At 45.6% G+C, this 20134-nt stretch overlaps 1 protein-coding gene across 1 annotated transcript; it reads right to left on the reverse strand.

Moving 5' to 3' along the window:
* Window positions 1–1930: 1930 nt before the first annotated feature.
* Window positions 1931–19751, reverse strand: LOC142773335 (uncharacterized). Its single transcript, XM_075874554.1, has 4 exons — window positions 16273–19751; window positions 15222–15331; window positions 11737–11946; window positions 1931–2261 (listed from the first exon to the last, which is right to left on the reverse strand). The coding sequence occupies exon 1, from the start codon at window positions 17410–17412 to the stop codon at window positions 16660–16662; it is 753 nt and encodes a 250-aa protein (XP_075730669.1). The 5' UTR covers window positions 17413–19751; the 3' UTR covers window positions 1931–2261; window positions 11737–11946; window positions 15222–15331; window positions 16273–16659.
* Between the last annotated feature and the right edge of the window lie 383 nt (window positions 19752–20134).

A 20134-nucleotide genomic window follows, 5' to 3' on the forward strand; every position in this document is an offset into this window, starting at 1 on the left:
CCTGTCGTCGTCTGTGATCTCGTGAACAGTAGTAATTCCACCAGGGTCTATAGGGTACTCTCTTCGCCGATTAACCAACAAATTCAGCGTTTTTGTATGCCCTTTTAATTACTGCGCTTAATTTCATAGCTTTAGTCTCATCTCCATCTTGAGAGGGAGCATCTAAAGCAGTTTTTAGGTCGTCTTGAAATTTTGCATAATTTATACAGGTCCGGGCATAGAAGCATGATGGTTTGACGGGGCAAGCGATCTCGGACATTATTGGAAAGTGGTCACTGTTGGAGGCGCAATCAAGGCATGTCCACGATGTACTAGCAATGGCTGAGCTTACAAGGCTTAAATCTAAGGCGGAGCGTGAATGACCTCGAATCAATGTATGAGTTCTAGTGTTAAGGCACAATAAGGTGTTGTCTACCGACCAGTCCCACAACCTTTGTCCACGTTGATCTGTTCTAAAACCCCAGCATGTATGGTGAGAGTTGAAGTCGCCAACTATAATTTTTTCTTTACAGCCTGAATTAGCAGCCAAATCTTACAATCTCGTGTCTTGAACGCCTACAGGAAAATAGACATTTATTAGCGAGAAAGGCAAGTATCCTGGAAAGGTAATATCTAACGCAAAAATTTCTCATTCACAAGACATACATTTGTATGAGTCTTTTACTTTTAAACTAATCTTATTGTTTATAAAGAAAGCTAAACCTCCACCTTTGGATGGACGGTCTAGACGAAAGGTTTGGATGTTGGCTATAGGTGAAATAAGTGATGTGTGGAAAGCCAAGTTTCTTGTAACGCAATAATAGCCGGATCGAATTTGGAAGACAGGTATAACAGATCTGTTATGGCTGCGTGAAGAGATCGGCAATTCCAATGTATAATTTCAAGAGACCCTATGATTTCGTTAAAATGGTTTCGGCAACTACCTTATCTAAAATACTTTCTTTTAGAAAATTGGTTTTTGAAAGGTTGTCTTTCTGGTATTGCTTGCTTTTTACATGTTTCGGCGAGCCAGGTTTTTTTGATACAGAGGATTTGGAACGCTTTAGGCATTTGAGATCCATGTCCATATTTTGTGTGTCCTGAGAAGCTTCCTGTGCACCCTCGCTTTGCCTCTGAACGCCTTCTCCAGAGGGCTCTGCAGACTTTGCATCCGGTGGAGTTCTCAGATTCTGCCTCACTTGTCGGGTGTGCAGACTCAGCATTTTCTACAGCCGTACTTATATCTATCTGTGCTCCGTAGACTTGTGCGATTTCGTTATTTACAATGAGCGACAGCGACTCACATAGGGTGGTAGCAAGGCGTTGCATAGCCTTATCCATAGCCTCCCTACTGAAACGTTCCGTATGATGCGGAGACCTCAAGTACGGAATTTTGGAATATGGAAGGCATATGATGTGGACTCCGCATAAGACATATGATGCAGACTCCGCATAAGACGTATGATGCGGACTCCGCATAAGACGTATGATGCGGACTCCGCATTTTATGGAAACAAGTATCATGCAGAAATTACTGAAATGTGGGCAGGTTACGTCTGAATCTAGTGCAAAGCAATATAATGTGTAAATTGAATAGACGTCCACATCTTGAGTACATGCAACACTGTGTACAAATCACAATATTTCTTGAATGTGCATGATGAGGGATTGAATCATCGGCATCTTTCTAATTGTCGTGATGTGGAAGCAAAATTACCTTTTAAATAAAATACATTACAAAACTTTCAAATTAACATGTTTGCGATCATAAATGGTGGTTACATTGCAACACATCAATGCAGTGTTCTATGCAAGACTTAAAGAACTTATAAAGTTATTATTATCTACGTGGGAGACGCCCGCTACGCGCTAAGCGCGTCCTGCAGGACCGAAATAAAGTTTTTTTCATTCCATTCATTCATCAATAGAGAAGTATTATTATACACATCAGCCCTGCTACAATCAATATATTTTTTAATTTTTCTGTATGCTCCAGCTGTGAATAGTGACATTGCAGTGTTGATGGTACACAAATGAGGTGACTGCACCGTAATTTCACGAGCTCCACCTAAGCCACAGGATGGTGGCGCAAAACACATTGTAACAGCAGTTTTAGAACGAAATGTTTAAACATAAATAATAATCATAGCACTGTGAAAGTGTGGCGCTGTGTTTATCTCATGAACGCCTTGTGGAGATCGGCGAAATGCTGCTTGAGGCTCCAGCACCACTGTAAATTTAGAAGGTCACTGCCATAGAACTTATGTGTCCTTCATCGGCACCTGGAAATGAAAATAATTGGCACAAATAATGTCAGAGACAGATGTTAGCGCACTAGTTCACATGCACAAGAAATATAACACACAGAATGAAACTGAAAATGTAAGGCACACAATCCTTCATGTTATGCATATGTGAATAATAGAAGGAATGAGTGTAAAAATTAGTTACGCCACATCAAAGAAAACAGCATGCTTATCACAGTGAAAATTAATAGGTTGTCACGATTTTCAATGGTAGAGATAATCGATTATTATGTCCTTATACAATTACGATTTACATGCTTCCTGCACAGTAAAACTTCAGGAACTGCAAGTGAAAGCTCTCAATGTACATTTTTTTTTTATTGGCGCTAGTATGCCCTACGGCATCAGTTAAATAAAAAGGAAAAGTTTTGTTTCCTGTATGAAGGCCAGGAGTTGTCGATGCAGTGGACCGTGCGTCCAGCGCGTCAAGTCAGGTGGTCGGCCGGGGTGGTGGTGAAGGCCGCGTAGGTGGCGAGTGCGAGCCTGGTGAAGGCCCGGGCAGGTTCCCAATAGGTGATCAAGCGTTGCCTCTGTGGCTGGGGCAACGCAGAATGGGCACGTCGTTGGGGGAGGCTGTGCACCAGATGTCCATGTAGCCCGGATTGCAGGAGTCAAGGCGGCGCCCACACGAATCCTCCTGAGCGCAACCTCCTCTCGGCGAGTTAAGCCGCCGGGAAGGTCAGATCCACGCGGAGGAATGAGAGCACGCGTGGAGCGCCGGAGGGTTTCTTTGTGCACAAGCAAGCTGTCCTTCGGGGACAAACGAAGTAGAGGCAGCGGGTGTTGAACAGTCGCTGGATGGCAAGCGGCATCTGCTTCCACTTGAGCCGGTGCAGACCGGCGGGTCCACAGAACGCGGACAGGACAGGCACATGAGTGGATCAGTCGGTGTATATCGGAGGCTATATCGATGGAGCTGGTCACTTTTCGCAGCTCTCGAACTGCCTGCGTGGAGTCCGTATATACAAGCAATTTATCGTGTGACAAAGAATCCATTTTGGATATCATAACTGTTAACCCGTCCCGTATAGCAGTGAGCTCCGCTAATACGGATGGGAACGGTGCCTCTGTTACGTAAGAGCAGATATGTTGGATTTCAGGTTGCGCGGGGCATACGAGACTGGTGTGCAGAACGCAATTATCGGTAGCTGCGTCTACGTATACCACTAGTGAGTTCTCGGTGGTAGTGACGATGCCCTCCTGCGCCGCTTGTCGGGTGGATTGTCGCAGGCGGGTCAGTGGTCGGTTGTCACTGGCCTGTGCCTTGAGCCATGGTGGAACTTCTGCCACGGGTGCGTCAGGCTGTGGCAGCGTTGAACCATAGTAGTGAGCTAGAGCTGCCGCCGCAGGAACAGCTTGACTCTTTAGGTAGCGAGCGACTCGACGCTGGTGTACAATTTCGTCGATGGTGTTGAGCTGCGCTTCCGCCTGGAGGGTCGTGATAGGTGTCATACGGGGAAGGCATGTAATCGCCCTCATGGAATCTCGGTTGGCGGTTTCGAGCAAGTCCCAGTCTCTCAAAGTCAGTCGTTGAAACTGAGCTTGATAAACGAGCCGAGGTTGTAGGATTGATCGCACCAAGATACGGGCCATTCGAGAACAGGCACCCCCCGTCTTTTGAGAGATGCGACGAATGAGATGGAGGGTATTAGCACTCTTCCGGCGAGCAGAGCGAACCCACGCATTCGCAGAGCCAGATGCGTCCAATTCGACCCCGAGCACACGTATAGTGGATACAGGGGTGAGGGTATGGCCATTTAGGCTCAAACATATCGGCGTCTGCAGGAGGCGACGGCGACCTCGTCTGTTGGTGATAGACATGAATGCAGTCTTCGTGGCAGATAGTGTCAGTCCTATGCGCGCACACCAGTCCGACGCCTTGTCGAGAGCACTCTGGAGTGCCTCCTGCTGGCGTTGAAGGTCTGGATGTAGTGTCCACACAGTCAAATCATCGGCATACAGGAGGAAGAAGGCATCTGGAATGCGTGCTAGTTGCCACGCGAGGGGCAACAGGGCAATATTGAAGAGTATCGGGGCTAGAACCGAGCCCTGCGGTACACCCCGCTTCATTACAAAGTGTCCGGTTCGTTCCTTGCCTACTCTGATGCAGAAGGTACGGTGTGCCAGAAAAGACTCCACAAAGTCGCAGACGCGAGGCGGAAGTTGAAGCCATTGCATTATGTGATTGATCGCAGAGTGGCTGACGTTGTCGTAGGCCTTATGAACGTCCATGGCGAGAAGGGTTCGAATGCTGCTTGATCTTCTTCCCACAAGCACCATGGACGTCAAATGATCTAGGCCATCTTCCGTGCCCAGGTGCGGTCGAAAGCCAATCTGGGCCGGATGGTACCAGGCGTGCTTTTCCAGCCACCAGGAGATGCGCGACGCCAACATGCGTTCAAGAAGCTTGCACAACGTACACGTTAGAGCAATCGGCCGAAGATTAGAGAGGCTGTTCGGGTGCTTTCCCGGCTTAGGTATCGGCACAACTTCGGCATGCTTCCACGATTCAGGCAGCCCTCCGGTCGTCCAGACTGCGTTAAGCGTGTCCAGCAGCCACTGCAGTGCAGGGCCATCCATGTTCTTGAACACTTCATAGGAGATCCCATCTGGTCCTGGTGCCTTGCGTACTTTTGCCTGGTCAATTGCTGCCTGGAGCTCCGCCATCGTGTATGGCGCTTGCATGCCTTCGATGTCCGACGGACTGGGAGTCACGCCAACCTCCGGAGGCAGGTTACACGGACAGTCGAATTGTGGTGGGGCCAGGTTGTAGGCCGGGAAGAAAGCCTTAACTATTTCTGGAGCGAACTGGCTTGGCGTGCATCCAGAAGACAGACACGCACTGGCCGCTGGGTCCGGCGTACGGGCGCCTAGTTCCATACTCCGGAACGTTCGACATATTGAGGCGGTTGAAGACGATGGACCGAGTGACGCACACCAGTCCATCCACCGTTCGCGGGCGAGACGCTTCTCGCAGCGACGCGCCGCAGCGGTGAGTCTGTTGAGGTTATCACGAAGCTCAGCGGCTGCCGGATCTCGGTTTAAGGCCAGCTCTGCACGACGGCGTGCTGCCCACAGACGCAGAAGATGTAAATTTGGATGTGGTCGGTTCTCCTCTACCCAGCTTGACTGCGTGGCGGCTTGTACAGCTCTGGTTAACACCTGCAATGGATCAGACGATGTATCAGCAATCGAGTCGTTCAGTTCATTGCGGAATAAGTCCCAGTTGGTTGTGTAGCATCGACGTCGGAGGCGGCGCTGGTTATACGCGGCCAAACCAATTTTCAACGGATGGTGATCACTCCCCCAGCAGTCTGGTTCTAGGTCCCACGAAACGTCACACATGCCCAACCACCACGAGAGATCGGGCGCATAAGGTGGAGCACAGGGATGATCCCACCGACGTGTAGAAGTAGCCGGGGCATTCAGAAGGACAAAGTGCGCGTCTGTAAATGTGTCTAGCACGATGTTGCCTCTAGCACTGGAAGAAGGGTAGCCCCACGACTGATGAGGTGCATTGAAGTCTCCCCCAACTAGTACTGGGCACCCAGGATAGGTTTGACGCAGGTGAGCCAGCCACCCCAAACGCAGTCGGGGAGCGCTGCCACTATACGGGCGCACGTAAACTGAAACCACAATCACGTCAGTACGCGGAAGTCTAACGAGCACTGCCACCACTTCTTGCCACTGGTTACACCACTGCAGCAGGGGAACCTGCGTTTGAGGATATGTAGTCACAACATACACTGCAGCCTTGCCTGGAGGTCCCAACGCATTGGTGCAGCGTCGATCAGGGATGGTTGGGGAATCATACGCAGTGAATCCAGGGATGCGTGGAAGCGAATTCGTTTCTTGTAGAAGCAGGCACCAAGCGGGGAGCTTCCCCAGCGCAAGGCGATAGCGAAGCTCACCAACTTTATTTGCAAGTCCCCGGCAGTTCCACTGCAGGACACAGTGGTGGCGCGTTGCTTTCAAAGGAGTGGTCATTGCGGTGGAAGGTTGGCGAGCACCACCTTTGAAAGCTCTTGCAGTTGCCGGGCAACAAAGTGGAGGAGCTCTGCCGGAGTCATCTTGACTGGTGCTGACGCGCTTGCGCAGGATAATTCAGGCACAGAAGCAGCGTACGGCACGTCTGTACCGCGCATCGCAGTTGGTCCAGCGGGTCGAGCGAGATGGGTTCTGCGTTGAGCGAGGCGCTTGACTTCCATTTGGAGCTGCTGTATCTGTTGGTCAAGCTTCGCCAGATCGTCTGTACCCGTAACGCTCAATTTAGGCGTATTCGCAGGCTGCTGAACACGTTTTTTGCCCCGCTTGACGGCGTCGCTGTACGTGGGGACTTCATAGCAAGCATTTTCAGGTTCTACCAACGCTGGTGTGTCCTCTTCGGAGGGGGACAACAGTTCAAACCGGTTGCTAGTCGGAATGTCGGCGTCCCTTTCTTCTTGTGTCACCGAACGCTGGCGGCGCTTGCGTTGGCGACGGGCTTTGAGAGCCTTCTGTTTAACTGGACAATCTTTGGACGTTATTTCATGATCGTCCGTTTGGCAGAGCCCACATTTGTACGTGCGCGTCTCGACGGACTCCATGGAGGTGTCTGCGGGTTGGGGACAAGAATCTCGCATGTGACCGGTACGAAAACACCGATAGCAGTGTACCACACCGGGCTTGTACACATGAAAGTTCAGGATGCATCCGTAGTACGTAATGCGGCTTGGTGGCGTTCGAGGCCCTTGGAGAGTGACAAGGCACGTGCGTCCACGGCCCATATAACGAGCTGTTACAATCTTGTGTGTGGAGCAGGTCAAAGCAGTGATAAGGCCCTCCGGCGATTCCCCTGGGTCAACCCCAGAGACCACATACCGACGCAAGTCCGAGCCGGAACTCAAGTACGCTTGCACCTGTACAGTACAATCAGCTGTGACTGGCAGAGTTTGCAGGTGGGTGAGGCGGTCAACGTCTGCTAGCGAACGCACCCATACGGATACGCTGTTGGTGGGATGGTGAATGGAGAAACCTTGAAACGCGGTGGTTTTGAGGCAGGTGTCGAAGGCTGACTGAAGGAGGCGATTTGACAATTTTGATACATCGAAGCACTCACGAGGTTTTACGACGACTTTGTACTTAGACTCGGTGCCAGGCGAGGCGACAGCTGCCGGAGAGGGGCACTCCCGCTTGCTTGCCGGTGTGGCTGAAGCAGACAAATCATCTATTCCCATTTGTGAGTCAGCCACGCGTTTCGCACTGCGTTTCGGAGCGGATGATGGTTGTGATGGCTGCGTCTTAAGCTCCGCTGCAGCCATCGTTACTGGTTCACATGAAGAACACGGGAGCGTTGCCGCTGCCAGATGCAACCGGCGAGACGCCGGAACTGTCCTGGCGAGCGTCCCACGCACAATGTTGAAGTGAACGGCACCAAGGGTGGTTAGTCCAGGTCGTCGATGGTGTCCGGAAGAAGAGTGCTTGGGGGCGACCCCACGGCCTCGTCCAGGGCGTCCGGCAGGTCTGTCCTTAGCCGGTGGGGCCAGAGAGCTGGGCGGCGTTGCGTTGAGCCAGGGCGCAGAGAGTGGGCCAATGTACATTTAATAGTGTGTGCATGTACATCTGCTGCCTTTATACTATACAGTTTGTGCACGAAATTGGCATCTTGAACAATTTTGAGAGTTAAACCTATGCAACTTATGAAGGTTAAAATCACCATGAAAGCAAGCAGGACCAGGCCGGTGCCATTAAAAATCTGTGCAAGCCAGATAACTATAACCGAACTGCACACATATAGGGGAGCAAGAGTAACAGAAATTCGGCTGCTGACCCGCAGGTCGCGGTATCAAATCCTGGCTCCATTTCCGATGGAGGCAGAAATGCTGTAGGCACGTGTGCTCCGATTTGGGTGTACGTTAAAGAACCCCAAGTGGTCGAAGTTTCCAGTGACCTCCACTACGGCGTCTCTCATAATCATATAGTGGTTTTCGGACGTGAAACCCCACATATAAATCAAGAATAACAGAAATAAACTGCCAACAGAAAAGTTGGGTGCATGTGCTCTCTGTAAGTGCTTACACCTTACTAAATAGAGCATGCTCATTCCATTTTAAATATCGATATTGAAAATAACTGCTCTATTAGGAATGTAAAAGGTAAAGTAGAACTGAACGACTCTACAAAAAATGACCCTATTATGACATCACGTTTTCTTATAACAAAATTGACTAAGACTCTGAAATATCATTATGCAAGAAAAAATCTTCAAAAGAACAATCAAGTTTGAAGTGATAATTTTTGATATGGCTACTATGACTATAACCAAGCAATCGACCTCAACATGGCTAATGTTAGTTTTTAAGGTCTATGTTCACTAGACAATGAACTATACCACAAAAAGCACGGCGTTCAGGCAAAGCACCACACAAAAAAGAAAGCAGTCCTTTTTGTTATTACCTACAATGCCTTTAAAATGGTATTTTTACCTCTACTTTCCGCTTTTTATCTAAGTAACTGGTGTGAAACAAGTTAGCTGAAAATGCACTGTGCCTCCAAAACCTGTTGGTTGAATCTGAATTTTTTAAAAAATGGTGAAGCTTGCACTAAATTAGGCTCCACAAGCCTTAGAACAGCGAGACTGCATGACTCTTAGAACTACTTTGGTTACTTGTGTTTTGTTTGTAGGCCTAAGCATAAAGACAAGGGCTTAACTGAATTGCTGCTAACAAACAAATGCTTTCGAAATTGCCCGAGCGTCAAAGGATGCTCAGACATTTGTTGTTTTTCGCACTGGGCTATTCTACACCAAACATACAAACCATACTGCCTGGCGACCATCACAGATGTATAGTTTAAAAAATGATGGTAATTTACTCTTCTGAAAATAGTTATTTGCAGAAATGTTTTGCAGAGAAAAAAGTAGTGGTCACGTGGGTACCTTCAGAATTTCGGAGAATGTCGTGTGGGTGTTATTTGTGAGAAAAATTTCAAAGTACCGCTTTTTCTTGCCATATCAAATTTGATCTACATATTAAGTAAAGGTGCTTCTTAAAGTATTTGAAGCCGAGTAACATTAGTGCAATTTTTCTGCTACATAGGCTTTGAAGAATTCAGCCAAACTGTTTATCGTTTGCATTTTTTGTATGGCAATACTGCACTGAATATTTGAGCCACAAATACTCACTGCACAGAAGTTATATTTCACGAAAAAAATAATGTTAGGTCCAGATTACAAATATCACTATATAATCGTTTTTGTCCACATTGAGATGCAATTTGAGCTGTGTGTTTGTCTAACTGAAAATTACTTTTATGTGTAAGTTGAAAGCTAATAAACAGTTCTTGTTATATGGCAAGTGTTATCATTACAATTTTTGTTTAAATGAGGAAAATGATTTTTGAAGTCTTCTAATGAGGGCCATGGGGAACTTCGAAACGGGGGCTGTCGTATATCAAATGCAGAAAACAGCCATCATAAGAAAACTTCAAAAATTCATTTCTACTTTAAGACAAAGTGTAATCATATAACGTGCCATATAAAGAGAACTGCTTCCTTGCTTTATTCATTTCTACTTTAAGACAAAGTGTAATCATATAACGTGCCATATAAAGAGAACTGCTTCCTTGCTTTTGATGTGGCAAAAAAATTGCACTAATATTACTGAGCTTCATGCACTACACATAATCACCTTTACTTAATACCTAGACCGAATTTGGTCTAGAAGAGGCAGTATTTTTGAAACACTTATTTTTACTTTTTACAAACAACACCCAGACAGCATCCTGGGAAGTTCAGAAGGCACCAACGTGGCCTAATATTTTGTTCTCTGCGATATATTTTAGCATTTTGCTGTTTTCAATACAGTAAACGAGCACAATATTTTTTTTTCAAAATACATTTAGGATGTTTGGCAAAATGGCTGGGATGTTTGATGTGTAATTGCCTCACTGCCAGCATTTATTCTTCCGAAGCTCAAGCTATCACCTTTCTGTTACTGCCTCCCTCACATACAATGCCTGCATAGGAAAGAAAAAGAAAGGCAGGTCTGACAAAGTTCACAAGGCAAGATATTTCCATGTTGGATAAATTCATTACCATAAACAGCAGCAGAATAACATTCATATTGAGTAGTCCAAGACACAAGCTATATACCAGCATACTAAGAGCCAAGCACAAACTTTTCATTTGATCATGTTTGGTGATAGACAGGAAGCACTTATTGCAAGACTGATCAGTCTGTAATTAACTGAATGAAGCACAATGCACTGTTCAATCCAACATCACATAGGCATCTTTGCTATAGCAAAACCATGTGTCATTGATTCATGCACTAGGTGGGACAAAGCAAATGTAACAAAAAAGGTGAAAAAAGAAAACAAGGAAAAAAAAGAAGGGGGGATGCAAAGTAGGAGCAGTGTAGCACTACTTTTACTTTGCATCCCCCTTTTTTCTTCTTTTTTTTCTTTTCTATCATTTATCTTTTTTTTGCTTTCCTTACCCCCAACCTCCGACAGGAGAACACTTTGTATCAGCGCAACCTAACTTGAAAAGAAGCGAGGGCTGCACTCTTCTACGTTATAGGTTTTTTTTTCAGACAAACATTTCCAACAGGCACCCACGTCTACACCAAAAGATGATGTCATTACTGACCCCATTTAAACTAACACGCCAAGGATGACAAGGTGACTTCTAAAAAATAGGTCCTCCTATCGCAACATCGGCCAGTCTGTCTGAGGCACTTCCACTGTTCACCCTGATTACCCCACTAGATGTTTCCATCTGTCGACTCACATCTTCATTTTGGATAACACTAAGACGAGCTTACATTGATGAATACGCACGAAAGTTTAGTGATGTATCATGTATCAGATTAAGCAACTTTGTTAAAAAATTATTGATAGCTTGCTTCCAGGCTTTTTATACTGTAGCCTGAAACTTCGTAATGTCTTCTATGCACATGAACCAGATTGACAACGTAATGCACAACATGCCTAAGAATACTGCGAGGAACATGATAACGACAAAACGACCAGCCACCCAAATTTTTCGCTGTAAATGTTTATAAAATGTTCATGTACACCCAAACGAGGTGCTTATGATACAAGCCGAAAAAACCTACAAGTAGGGCCTTGGAGCCTTCTGGAAGTAGAAGTGTTGCATTTTTTCTGTGGAGGGCTTTACACCCATAAGTGAGGAACAAGACTCCTGTATAATGAAGAATGTTGGCAGCTATCAGTTATAGAAAAACCTAATGCAGCTAATCTTCCTCGACGCATCTGTACATTTAGAGAGATGACGTAGCATTTGTGATTGTGGCAGTAACTCCAACAGGACCAGTGCGAAAATTGGCACTACTTGCCTAGACAAATGTCCAAACATGCCTGCCCGACTCCCTCTAGCCATCCCGGCTGAATCTGACACATGATTTCTTAACTGCTGGCTGGACAAAAACAAAACCACTGAAGCACTCACAATACACAGCGTGAAGTTCCTCTGGAGTGGTCAACTTCGTCTTCTGCGATGAAAGAGCTGCACATTGTACTGATAAGGCACTCCTTGCAATGGTTTTCAATGCCACACAGTGACCTTGCTGTTCCTGTCGAAGAGAGCTTGGGGAGCTTGGAGGGTGCTTGCTCTTTTCTGGGGGCTGCTGCCGGTCCTCGTTTTCTGCTCAAGGTCAACCTGCACAAAGTTGTAGACGAGGCTTTAAGAGTTGCATATAATGATATACAAATTTTCGCTGAACATACATTTCCTCGTGGCACACTGAGGAATTTCTTATAAAACTTAAGGCCTCGCTTATGCAAACATTTACAATCGATCTGAATATGCACTCGACTCTAAAGGAGCAAGTTTGTTATGTAGTGTATATAAAGAAAGGTCATTCAGCACAACCACCACTACAGTTGCACAAGAAAACGACATTTTACATGATCCTGTTTATTTACATGGTCCATTTTCTTTTATTTACACGGTCCATTTTAAACGGTCCTGTTTTACACGATCTGGTCTGCATGAATTCTTGAACCGGGCACCGTATAGGTTGAAAGACACACACAGAGTTTGAGACAAACCTAGTTTCCCGTGGAGCATGCTCTTGCACCATAACAACACCTCTCAATCTAGTTAGTTGCTCAGAACGAGGTGAAAACAGCTCGCACTTGAAAAGCACGGGCAGAAAGAATGACGCCTGCACCCTGTGCTCCCTGTAAATTCTCGTTGAGGGTGCAGTTTTCACCTTATCCTCATGCAATTTCGCATTTATAACATTGTTCGCTGCATAATCTTTGTGGCATTAAAGTGCGTGATACGATCATGTGTATTTGATGTAATTTATAAAAAATAGAATACAAGATAGCTAGATTCAAAAATAACAAAGTGCATCCAGTGCCATGTCCTGTAGCCATTCTTTAGGCAAGTGGCAGAATGATTTATTCTTCAAAACATATCTTGCTTGTAACCACTACAAAAGCTAACTCGTACACTGGCACATTCTGTTTGCCTCTTCAGATTATAAGGTACCTTTTTCACACCAGAAAATCTTCAAGAAGAATAAAAGTGTTGTAATTGTGAAGAAAGAAAAGTAGAAGGAAAAAAAAGATAACCTGCGCTTTACAGGGACCGAGCCTGCGAACTTCGAATAACATGTCCGATGCTTTATCAACTCAGCTACCATGGCGGCTATCCCTCTTTCATTTTGTACAATATATATGTGCATTTATACATGGAAGAGTCAGTCAGCGCTGCCTGTTACCATTATGGCGAGTGTGGGACACCTTTTTTGCCTACTGGCAATTACATTATGATTGCAATTACATTAAGACTACTTCCAATATCCCTATACTTCTTTCACAGCATTATGCATCTGTCAGTTCTCAGAAAATCTGCTAGTCACAGGAGGTGGCAAGGGTTCGCCCTCCCACCTAAATGCATGTACTTGAACACATGCACAACTGATAAAAAAAAAACAAGTCACACACCGCTAAGATTACTGAGATTCACTGTTTCAGATTCTTGAGTAAAGGAACGAACTATAAATTTAAGGTTTTGTTGTCTTTGTTGAACACATTATAATGAGAACTAGCAGAAAATGATACCAAACAAACTATAGGGGATGTTATCAAAAGTAACTTTAACAAAATTGTGAAAAGAAAAGTGAACAAAAACGTAACTTGGCAATGTTTTTTGACAAATGAATTGACATTACTTTTTATAACATCCCTATATTTTACTGAGTAATGTTGTCGGGTAATTCTCATTATTAGAGTGGTGAGTAGGCTGACAAAGAAAGTATATGGCATTGACACTTCTTTTGAACACCTAATAGTTTGAGTACCTTAAAAGAGCGGAACCTACTTTGAGTAGACCAGAATATTTAGTTGGAGCGAAAAAAAAACGTACACACATTTTTACCAGGCTTTTTAACACATTTCGAGACATAAAAGTGTATGCTGCCAGTAATGTTAAGTACCATTACTTTTGTCACACTACGCACTGTAGCAGACGTAGTTAGAGTGGTGATAGTGAAGGATTAATCAAGCACGCCACCAAGTGCGTTCACAACAATGGTCGCGTATTTTAAAAATAAACCTGCTGTATAGTAAAAACAATTTTAGAGCATTTATGATTTTATCCAAATCAAGTTAAACCGACTGAGTAAGCAAAAAATTTGCATAAAATAAAAAGGCATAAAGTGATTCATGTAATATAACTATGTGAACAATTTCAGCAACGCAGAGCAAAGTGAAAACAGTTTTATTAAAAACCCCTCTCATTATAACATGCATGAAAAGCACCACGCCAGAATATTTTATAGTGCATGTAATATCGAGACTACTAGTCTGTCTATTGACCTTTTAGAAGAAGGGTATCTCCTTCACGTTCAAGGGGCAACCACTTAGCCTTTTCCTGAGCATTTTTGTGAATATTTCCTGAATTTCAGATATCATTAGGATTGATTTAGAGTGAACAGATTTTGCTTACGCATTGAAATCTAGTTCTGTATGTAACTGCAATTTTGGGTGCCAAACCACCTCCAATTAATTTTTAACATTTAACTTATTTTTTAACTGCAGCAGCACAACTAGCTATGGGTGCCCAAAAAGTATCTGGAAACAATAACTTTACCTCTTTGAGCCTTTTGGAAGTGTTCAGCTTCTCAATGCGCCCCTTACAACATTTTTTTAAATACGTGTTTGTGTGCCCACTGCTCTTGCTCCTTGTACAGTGAGGAGGAGCACATGGCAAGAAGAGACAAGAAAGAAGCACAGGGAAAAAAAGCTAAATAAGCGAGGACCTCTTTTGTATCGTACAATGTGTGTAACATTACTATTGCGACAACATATAGACAAATTATCACGGCTATGCATTCATTGTAGAGTCATACACATCTACAACACCACGACTAAATTTCAACCTTGTGTTGGTTTACGATCCCTTTATAGTGGCAAGCTGAAGATATCTGCATTTGTTTGGCACATATTAAGATGCAGTGAAATGTAATATGGTAATCTCATTTAGAATGCACGTCATGTGGCTTCATTGTATATGTGGCCACAAGTAACTCTGGTTGCAAAGCAATATGGCAGAGCCTAAACAGACGTCACCGACCACTCCAATCTGAACTTGCCTTTGCTACTTGCTCATTATCATCCCAGCAAAAAATGAATAATTTAATCTGCTTCAGATGTGTGCTAGCTTATGCTAAGGACCAAGTATGAAGGGTGTTTTGTCATTATTGAGATCAGTTATTTGTTCAAGAGCACTTGCTGTCAAACACAAATACATTGCTGTCGAAGCATCAAGACTCAAATTTAGAGCAAAAAGAAGTGTCTCTTTAAAATTACAGGCCACAAGGTGCAAGATAAATATTTGATATACTTGGGATGTAAGGCACGCACAAGAGGTGCTGCCATATTATACTTTTCCTTGTGTTGAAACCTGCTTGCCTTACTCACCCAACACATCTGCAAAGATGCCATGAAAACACCAAGGAGCTGATGCAGCATGGTTGAACACATGTCCAGGGATTCCACCATTCCTAAGCAGCCCTACAGCCTCCACAGTCCTGCAACCATTTGTAAGATAAATATAGTTCTACCCAAAGTTCTTGGTTTACAGACACACATGCAAGACGCATAACCAGTATATAGGAAGTTTGCATGATAATGCGCTGGGTAGCAAAACGGATGCCAATATCAAGTATCCCGGCCTGCCGCATCTTTCTTTCCGTTCCTAATTAATCAATCCATGATTAATATATGTTCTCCCAATGTGAAGTGTACTGACAGTCCGGTGAAGAATTTCAATGTATTGCAAACACAGTCCAATTCATGGCAAGTAAGCATGCAATAGCGTTTTGTCAGCTGTTCGAGAAAAGAGCATGAAGTTTAGCTAAAACCCATGTTTTTTATAAACACCATTCAATTTGATATAAAAGTTGTGAGCATTATGTGAAGGAACACGGATTCATGTTTAATCGATGAATTCTTATAATGTACTGATATGAATGCAACTAACTGAATATGAAACGAAAATTTTTGCTTGAGAATTTAGATTTATGAACACTATCGCACTTGCCAGCTGCATCTTGTCCAAAACAGCGGCAAGATAGGCTAGTTTCTGTAGGTGAGCAGTAATTAGCAGTGCAAAGTAACAACAAGAAACACCAGTAACAACAGTATGGGGCAAGCACAGACTGCCAACTGTATAATTTATTGCACAAAAGTTCGCCTGAATATCAGTCAGACAACTCGTGCAAATGAAGGTCCAGTTGGGAATGAACAAGTTACGAAATCAACAATGCCTGCTTTCACTAACAGGACCCTCATTCACATAAAGTATGCAGCGATAGGCCCCTGCCGAGGTACGTCACAGCATGATGTCACTGGCTGTGATGGTTAAGTAACGTTCGTCACTATGTTTGTTGATAGCGGACGAGAAAGGATTAACATGAACTTTTTATTTCATAGCATGGGTGGAACGGCTGACGGCGCACGGATACGCTACCATGTGCAGCGCCGTTGAGTCGGACGTCGTGGCCAACCCAGCCGTCAGGGTCGCAACTCCGGAGGTCCAGGATCAGGCCACAGCTCACGAGGACCACACCCGGTAGGTCTCGCCCACGAACCTGCTCCCGGCCACTGCACCCAGGCAGGAGCCATTCGGCAGGTCTCGGCCTTGGACCTTGAACAGACACACCGGAGCTCGACCTGGCCGACACGTACGGGTCTCACGCCCGGCTCAGGAACGCTGCCAGGAACTCGTCCTCTCGAGCGGCGCACCACTTCCTCTGCCTTCGTGGCCTCAACCCTCGAGCTCTCTTTTTCGCACGTTCCTTCTTCTTGGCCAGGGCACTGCCAGGTACCCTCGGGTGCACACAGCAGCTCATGAGCTCTAGGCCCGCGTCCGAGTCTGGCGCGTCGCTCGGTATGGCTCAGCACCCCTCAGTGATCCTCGATTCAGCCAGAACTCCCCTGGCACCTGGATCCTCGGCCACCCTGGATCTTGCACGGCTCCGTGGTCCTCTGTGCGAACTCCCGCGTCTCGCCCGGCAGAACGTCTCGCTCGTCTCTTGCCGATGTGCGACGGTGTGGTGACACCGGCACTTGTTGACATGGGTGCGACTACGGAGTAAACCTGCATCGGAGACGCGATACTCCATGCGGGGAATGGCCAGCCCGTCCAGCGAAGAGCGTGAACCGAGACGCGATGCTCGACGCAACCGTGACCATTAGCCAGGCCACGTTCATCACTGTGTCGAACGGCTGACCACGGAGACGCCTCGCCGAGATCCGCGATGCCCTCGGCAAGGAAGAGAACAGCAGGCCAGGCCGTGCCCCGAGATGCAGTACTCGTGCTGGCAATGCCGCCCCAGCTGGTAGTTGGACGACAGTAGCGTAAACAGCCGCGTTTTCTGGCCGGAACCTGGATCGCCTGCGTCTGACGCTTCGGCCCACTGTCTCCCGTCTGCCGCTGCTCCGGCTCGTCCCCAGCCACACAGCCTACTGCCACGTAATGGTCACCCGTGGCCCAATCGTGGCACGCCACCTCTATGGGCCACCACAGGTCATCAGCTGATTCGCTGACACTCACGCGCACATTACACGCGCCTTTCCCCGCACTTCCGTCGTCGTTTTCTTCACTCATCACACTGGCACATGTAAAATGTGTGGCTGGAAAAACACTCCCGCTGGTGGCTCAGCCCGGTACAGTCGTGCGGTGTTTGGGGCAAGTTTTAATTTTTTAAAGCTTACACTTCACGTTACAATGTCGACATTAGCTGTAGTTTGTGTCAGCAAACATCTAGCTGTGTGGTAAACTGCGTGGTAAAATATTTGCCACGCTGTCTGTTTATCTTGAAGAAGTGAACACACGTGGTGGCCTGTGCGAGGAACAGCGGCATAGTCTTCAAAAATGTGCACTGTTGATTGCGGCATGTAGTGTTCATTGAAAGGTATTGAGAATATCGGTTCAACTGAGAATATTGTGTGTGGTGTGTGCAGTGTCAATAACAATGTGTCTTGTTTGCGAAGACGTTAGTACTCATGGCAGGGATCAGTCGATGAAAAAACTTGATTCGACATTTAAGTCCAGGTAAATATGCACTTGACACGACCATCTGCGAGTGGGTACATCTCGGTGTTTGCGATGTGTGCAGAAAAAAATTGCATGGTCACCGGGCTGGAAGATACCATTTGCTGAAGCTGCATGTATGAATCGCCCCGACGAGTACACAAGCCCAATAAAGGTATAACTAGTTTTATCGAAGGCCTCATATGTCTTTATGTAATAAGCAGAGATTTTCGTTTCACATATACTCAGTACCTTTACTGCTCGATATTCATGAAGTGACAATGCAAACAACAAGTTTGTGTGTTAGGTCCTAAGGGAGCAATGTAAATATGCAAATAAGTTGTAGGTGTCAGATGCAGCGATGTAACTGCACAAAAAATTAAGTATATATTAGGCTACAGGTTTAGAATCGCATACATCTCAGTAGTCTATCAGGAACGTCACAAACAACTTCCTTGCCAACCAGCCCTTGCACAGAGGGTGGGAATGGCTGGCACGGTGCTCGAAGTGACGTCACACTATTTGCAAACATAGAGAGGTTTCTTACTTAGGCAAGATTTTGCACAATATATTTTTTAGATGCAAGACTGTACTCGTCCACATTGATCATACTGATGTCTTTTGTTGTTACTTTGTGCTGTGAATTACTAGGCATTCAGTCACCATGATCTTTAAAAGCTAATTTCAGTGTTCTCTCTCATATTGCTGACAACTGTGTTGTTGCATAAATTGGGCAAAAAAGCAACACAGAAAGGCTGTCACAATAAATACACCAACATGGGTATTCTCCTGCAAAGAAAAGTCGGCACTGGTCCTGTCATTACCCGTCTTCCTTCTCTCTTTGCCTTGTTTGTGCTGAAACAGCCAAACACCTGATGAATTAGATGAGAAATATTAACGCATCAAAACTATAAGTGCTTGCATCAGCAACTACACAACAGCGTGATAACCGCACCCCTGCCACACAGCAGCGAAACATATTTTGAACATGCTGGCAGTGTATTATTTTATATAAAGCAACTCTGGCAGATTACAAAATCTCACATTGTGCATGCAAGTTTTCTTCAAAGTCAGGCGTACAATGTAGGTGCTGGCCGGTACATTATTAGTTACAAGCAAAGGCGTCTTGCAGGTACACATGCAGATTGCACGAACACCTCTCTCTCTCTACACTAGGCACACACATTATATCTTTTAACAAGCACACGCCACTGTTTAGGGGCATAATAACGCTCTACCCTGAACGTATGCTAATCAACCCACTTAGGCGGTTGGCTAGGTGAATCGAGCCAAGTTACAAATTGTATCGCCCGCGAACGTAAACAAAATGCTGCTTTGCATCAAATGGCACTGCAGGCTTCGTTTAATCAACAACGTAGCAAGCGCCATGTGCGTCTTCCTCACTACATTGCACATATGAAAAAAATCGATCACAATACACATGCATGTTGCCGCAGTTGTCTCGAATTAGCTCCAGTAAGGCCGCGCCGATGCGCCATGGCTCTGCTGGCGTTAGCATTGTCAAAGCGAATTGGCAACCGCACTCGCAAAGGCGCGTAAGGTTGCCGTTTCACGACGTCTCGTTCGAGTGCAGCAACACACACTTGCACTGTGTGGCATACTTGGTCTACATAAAAAAGTGTCCCCCTTACCTTTAGTTTCTTTCACACTGTCCTGAGGGAAGCGACCACAGGCGTCAGCCGTCACCTCGGAGTCCTTCGAGCGCCCGCCCAACCCGCCGATTCCTTGGACGACTCGCACTTGTTCCGCACTCGAACAACCGCGGGAAAAGGGCGCAATCTTAGCACATCACACGAACGAGGAACGGCGCTTCCTTGCGTAAATTTAACATTTCGTGCTCTCGTGTGTAGCAGCGCGAACACATGAGAGACGCACCGAAACGGCATGCCCACGAAAACAAAGAAGACAAACAACATGTGGTTTTAGCTGTGAATGGATTTGACTTGGATATCTGTGTGAGGAAAATAAAAAAAAACATCTGTCACTGCTATAAACTGAAAAAAAATGTATGTTCTCTGGCAAAATAACTTTAAAAGTGATAAACGGTTATTCAAAAAACATGCTACAACTTATGAATATTTTCTCAGGTCTTTCTTTTGTTTTTGTTCTAGCAGACGACAGCTTCCTACTGCTTCTACGACAGACATAGTGCGGTTTCACGTTCGGTGCGTGTCACCGACGTAAAGCTCTACAGTAGTGATATCAGAGTTATCAATTCTCAATGAACCATAGGATGGCTACAAAGCAGTAACATTTTGACATAGTGCAGTACGCA

The sequence above is a fragment of the Rhipicephalus microplus genome, chromosome 1, assembly GCF_043290135.1.
Source record: "Rhipicephalus microplus isolate Deutch F79 chromosome 1, USDA_Rmic, whole genome shotgun sequence".
In the NCBI taxonomy this organism is placed as follows: Eukaryota; Metazoa; Arthropoda; class Arachnida; order Ixodida; family Ixodidae; genus Rhipicephalus; species Rhipicephalus microplus.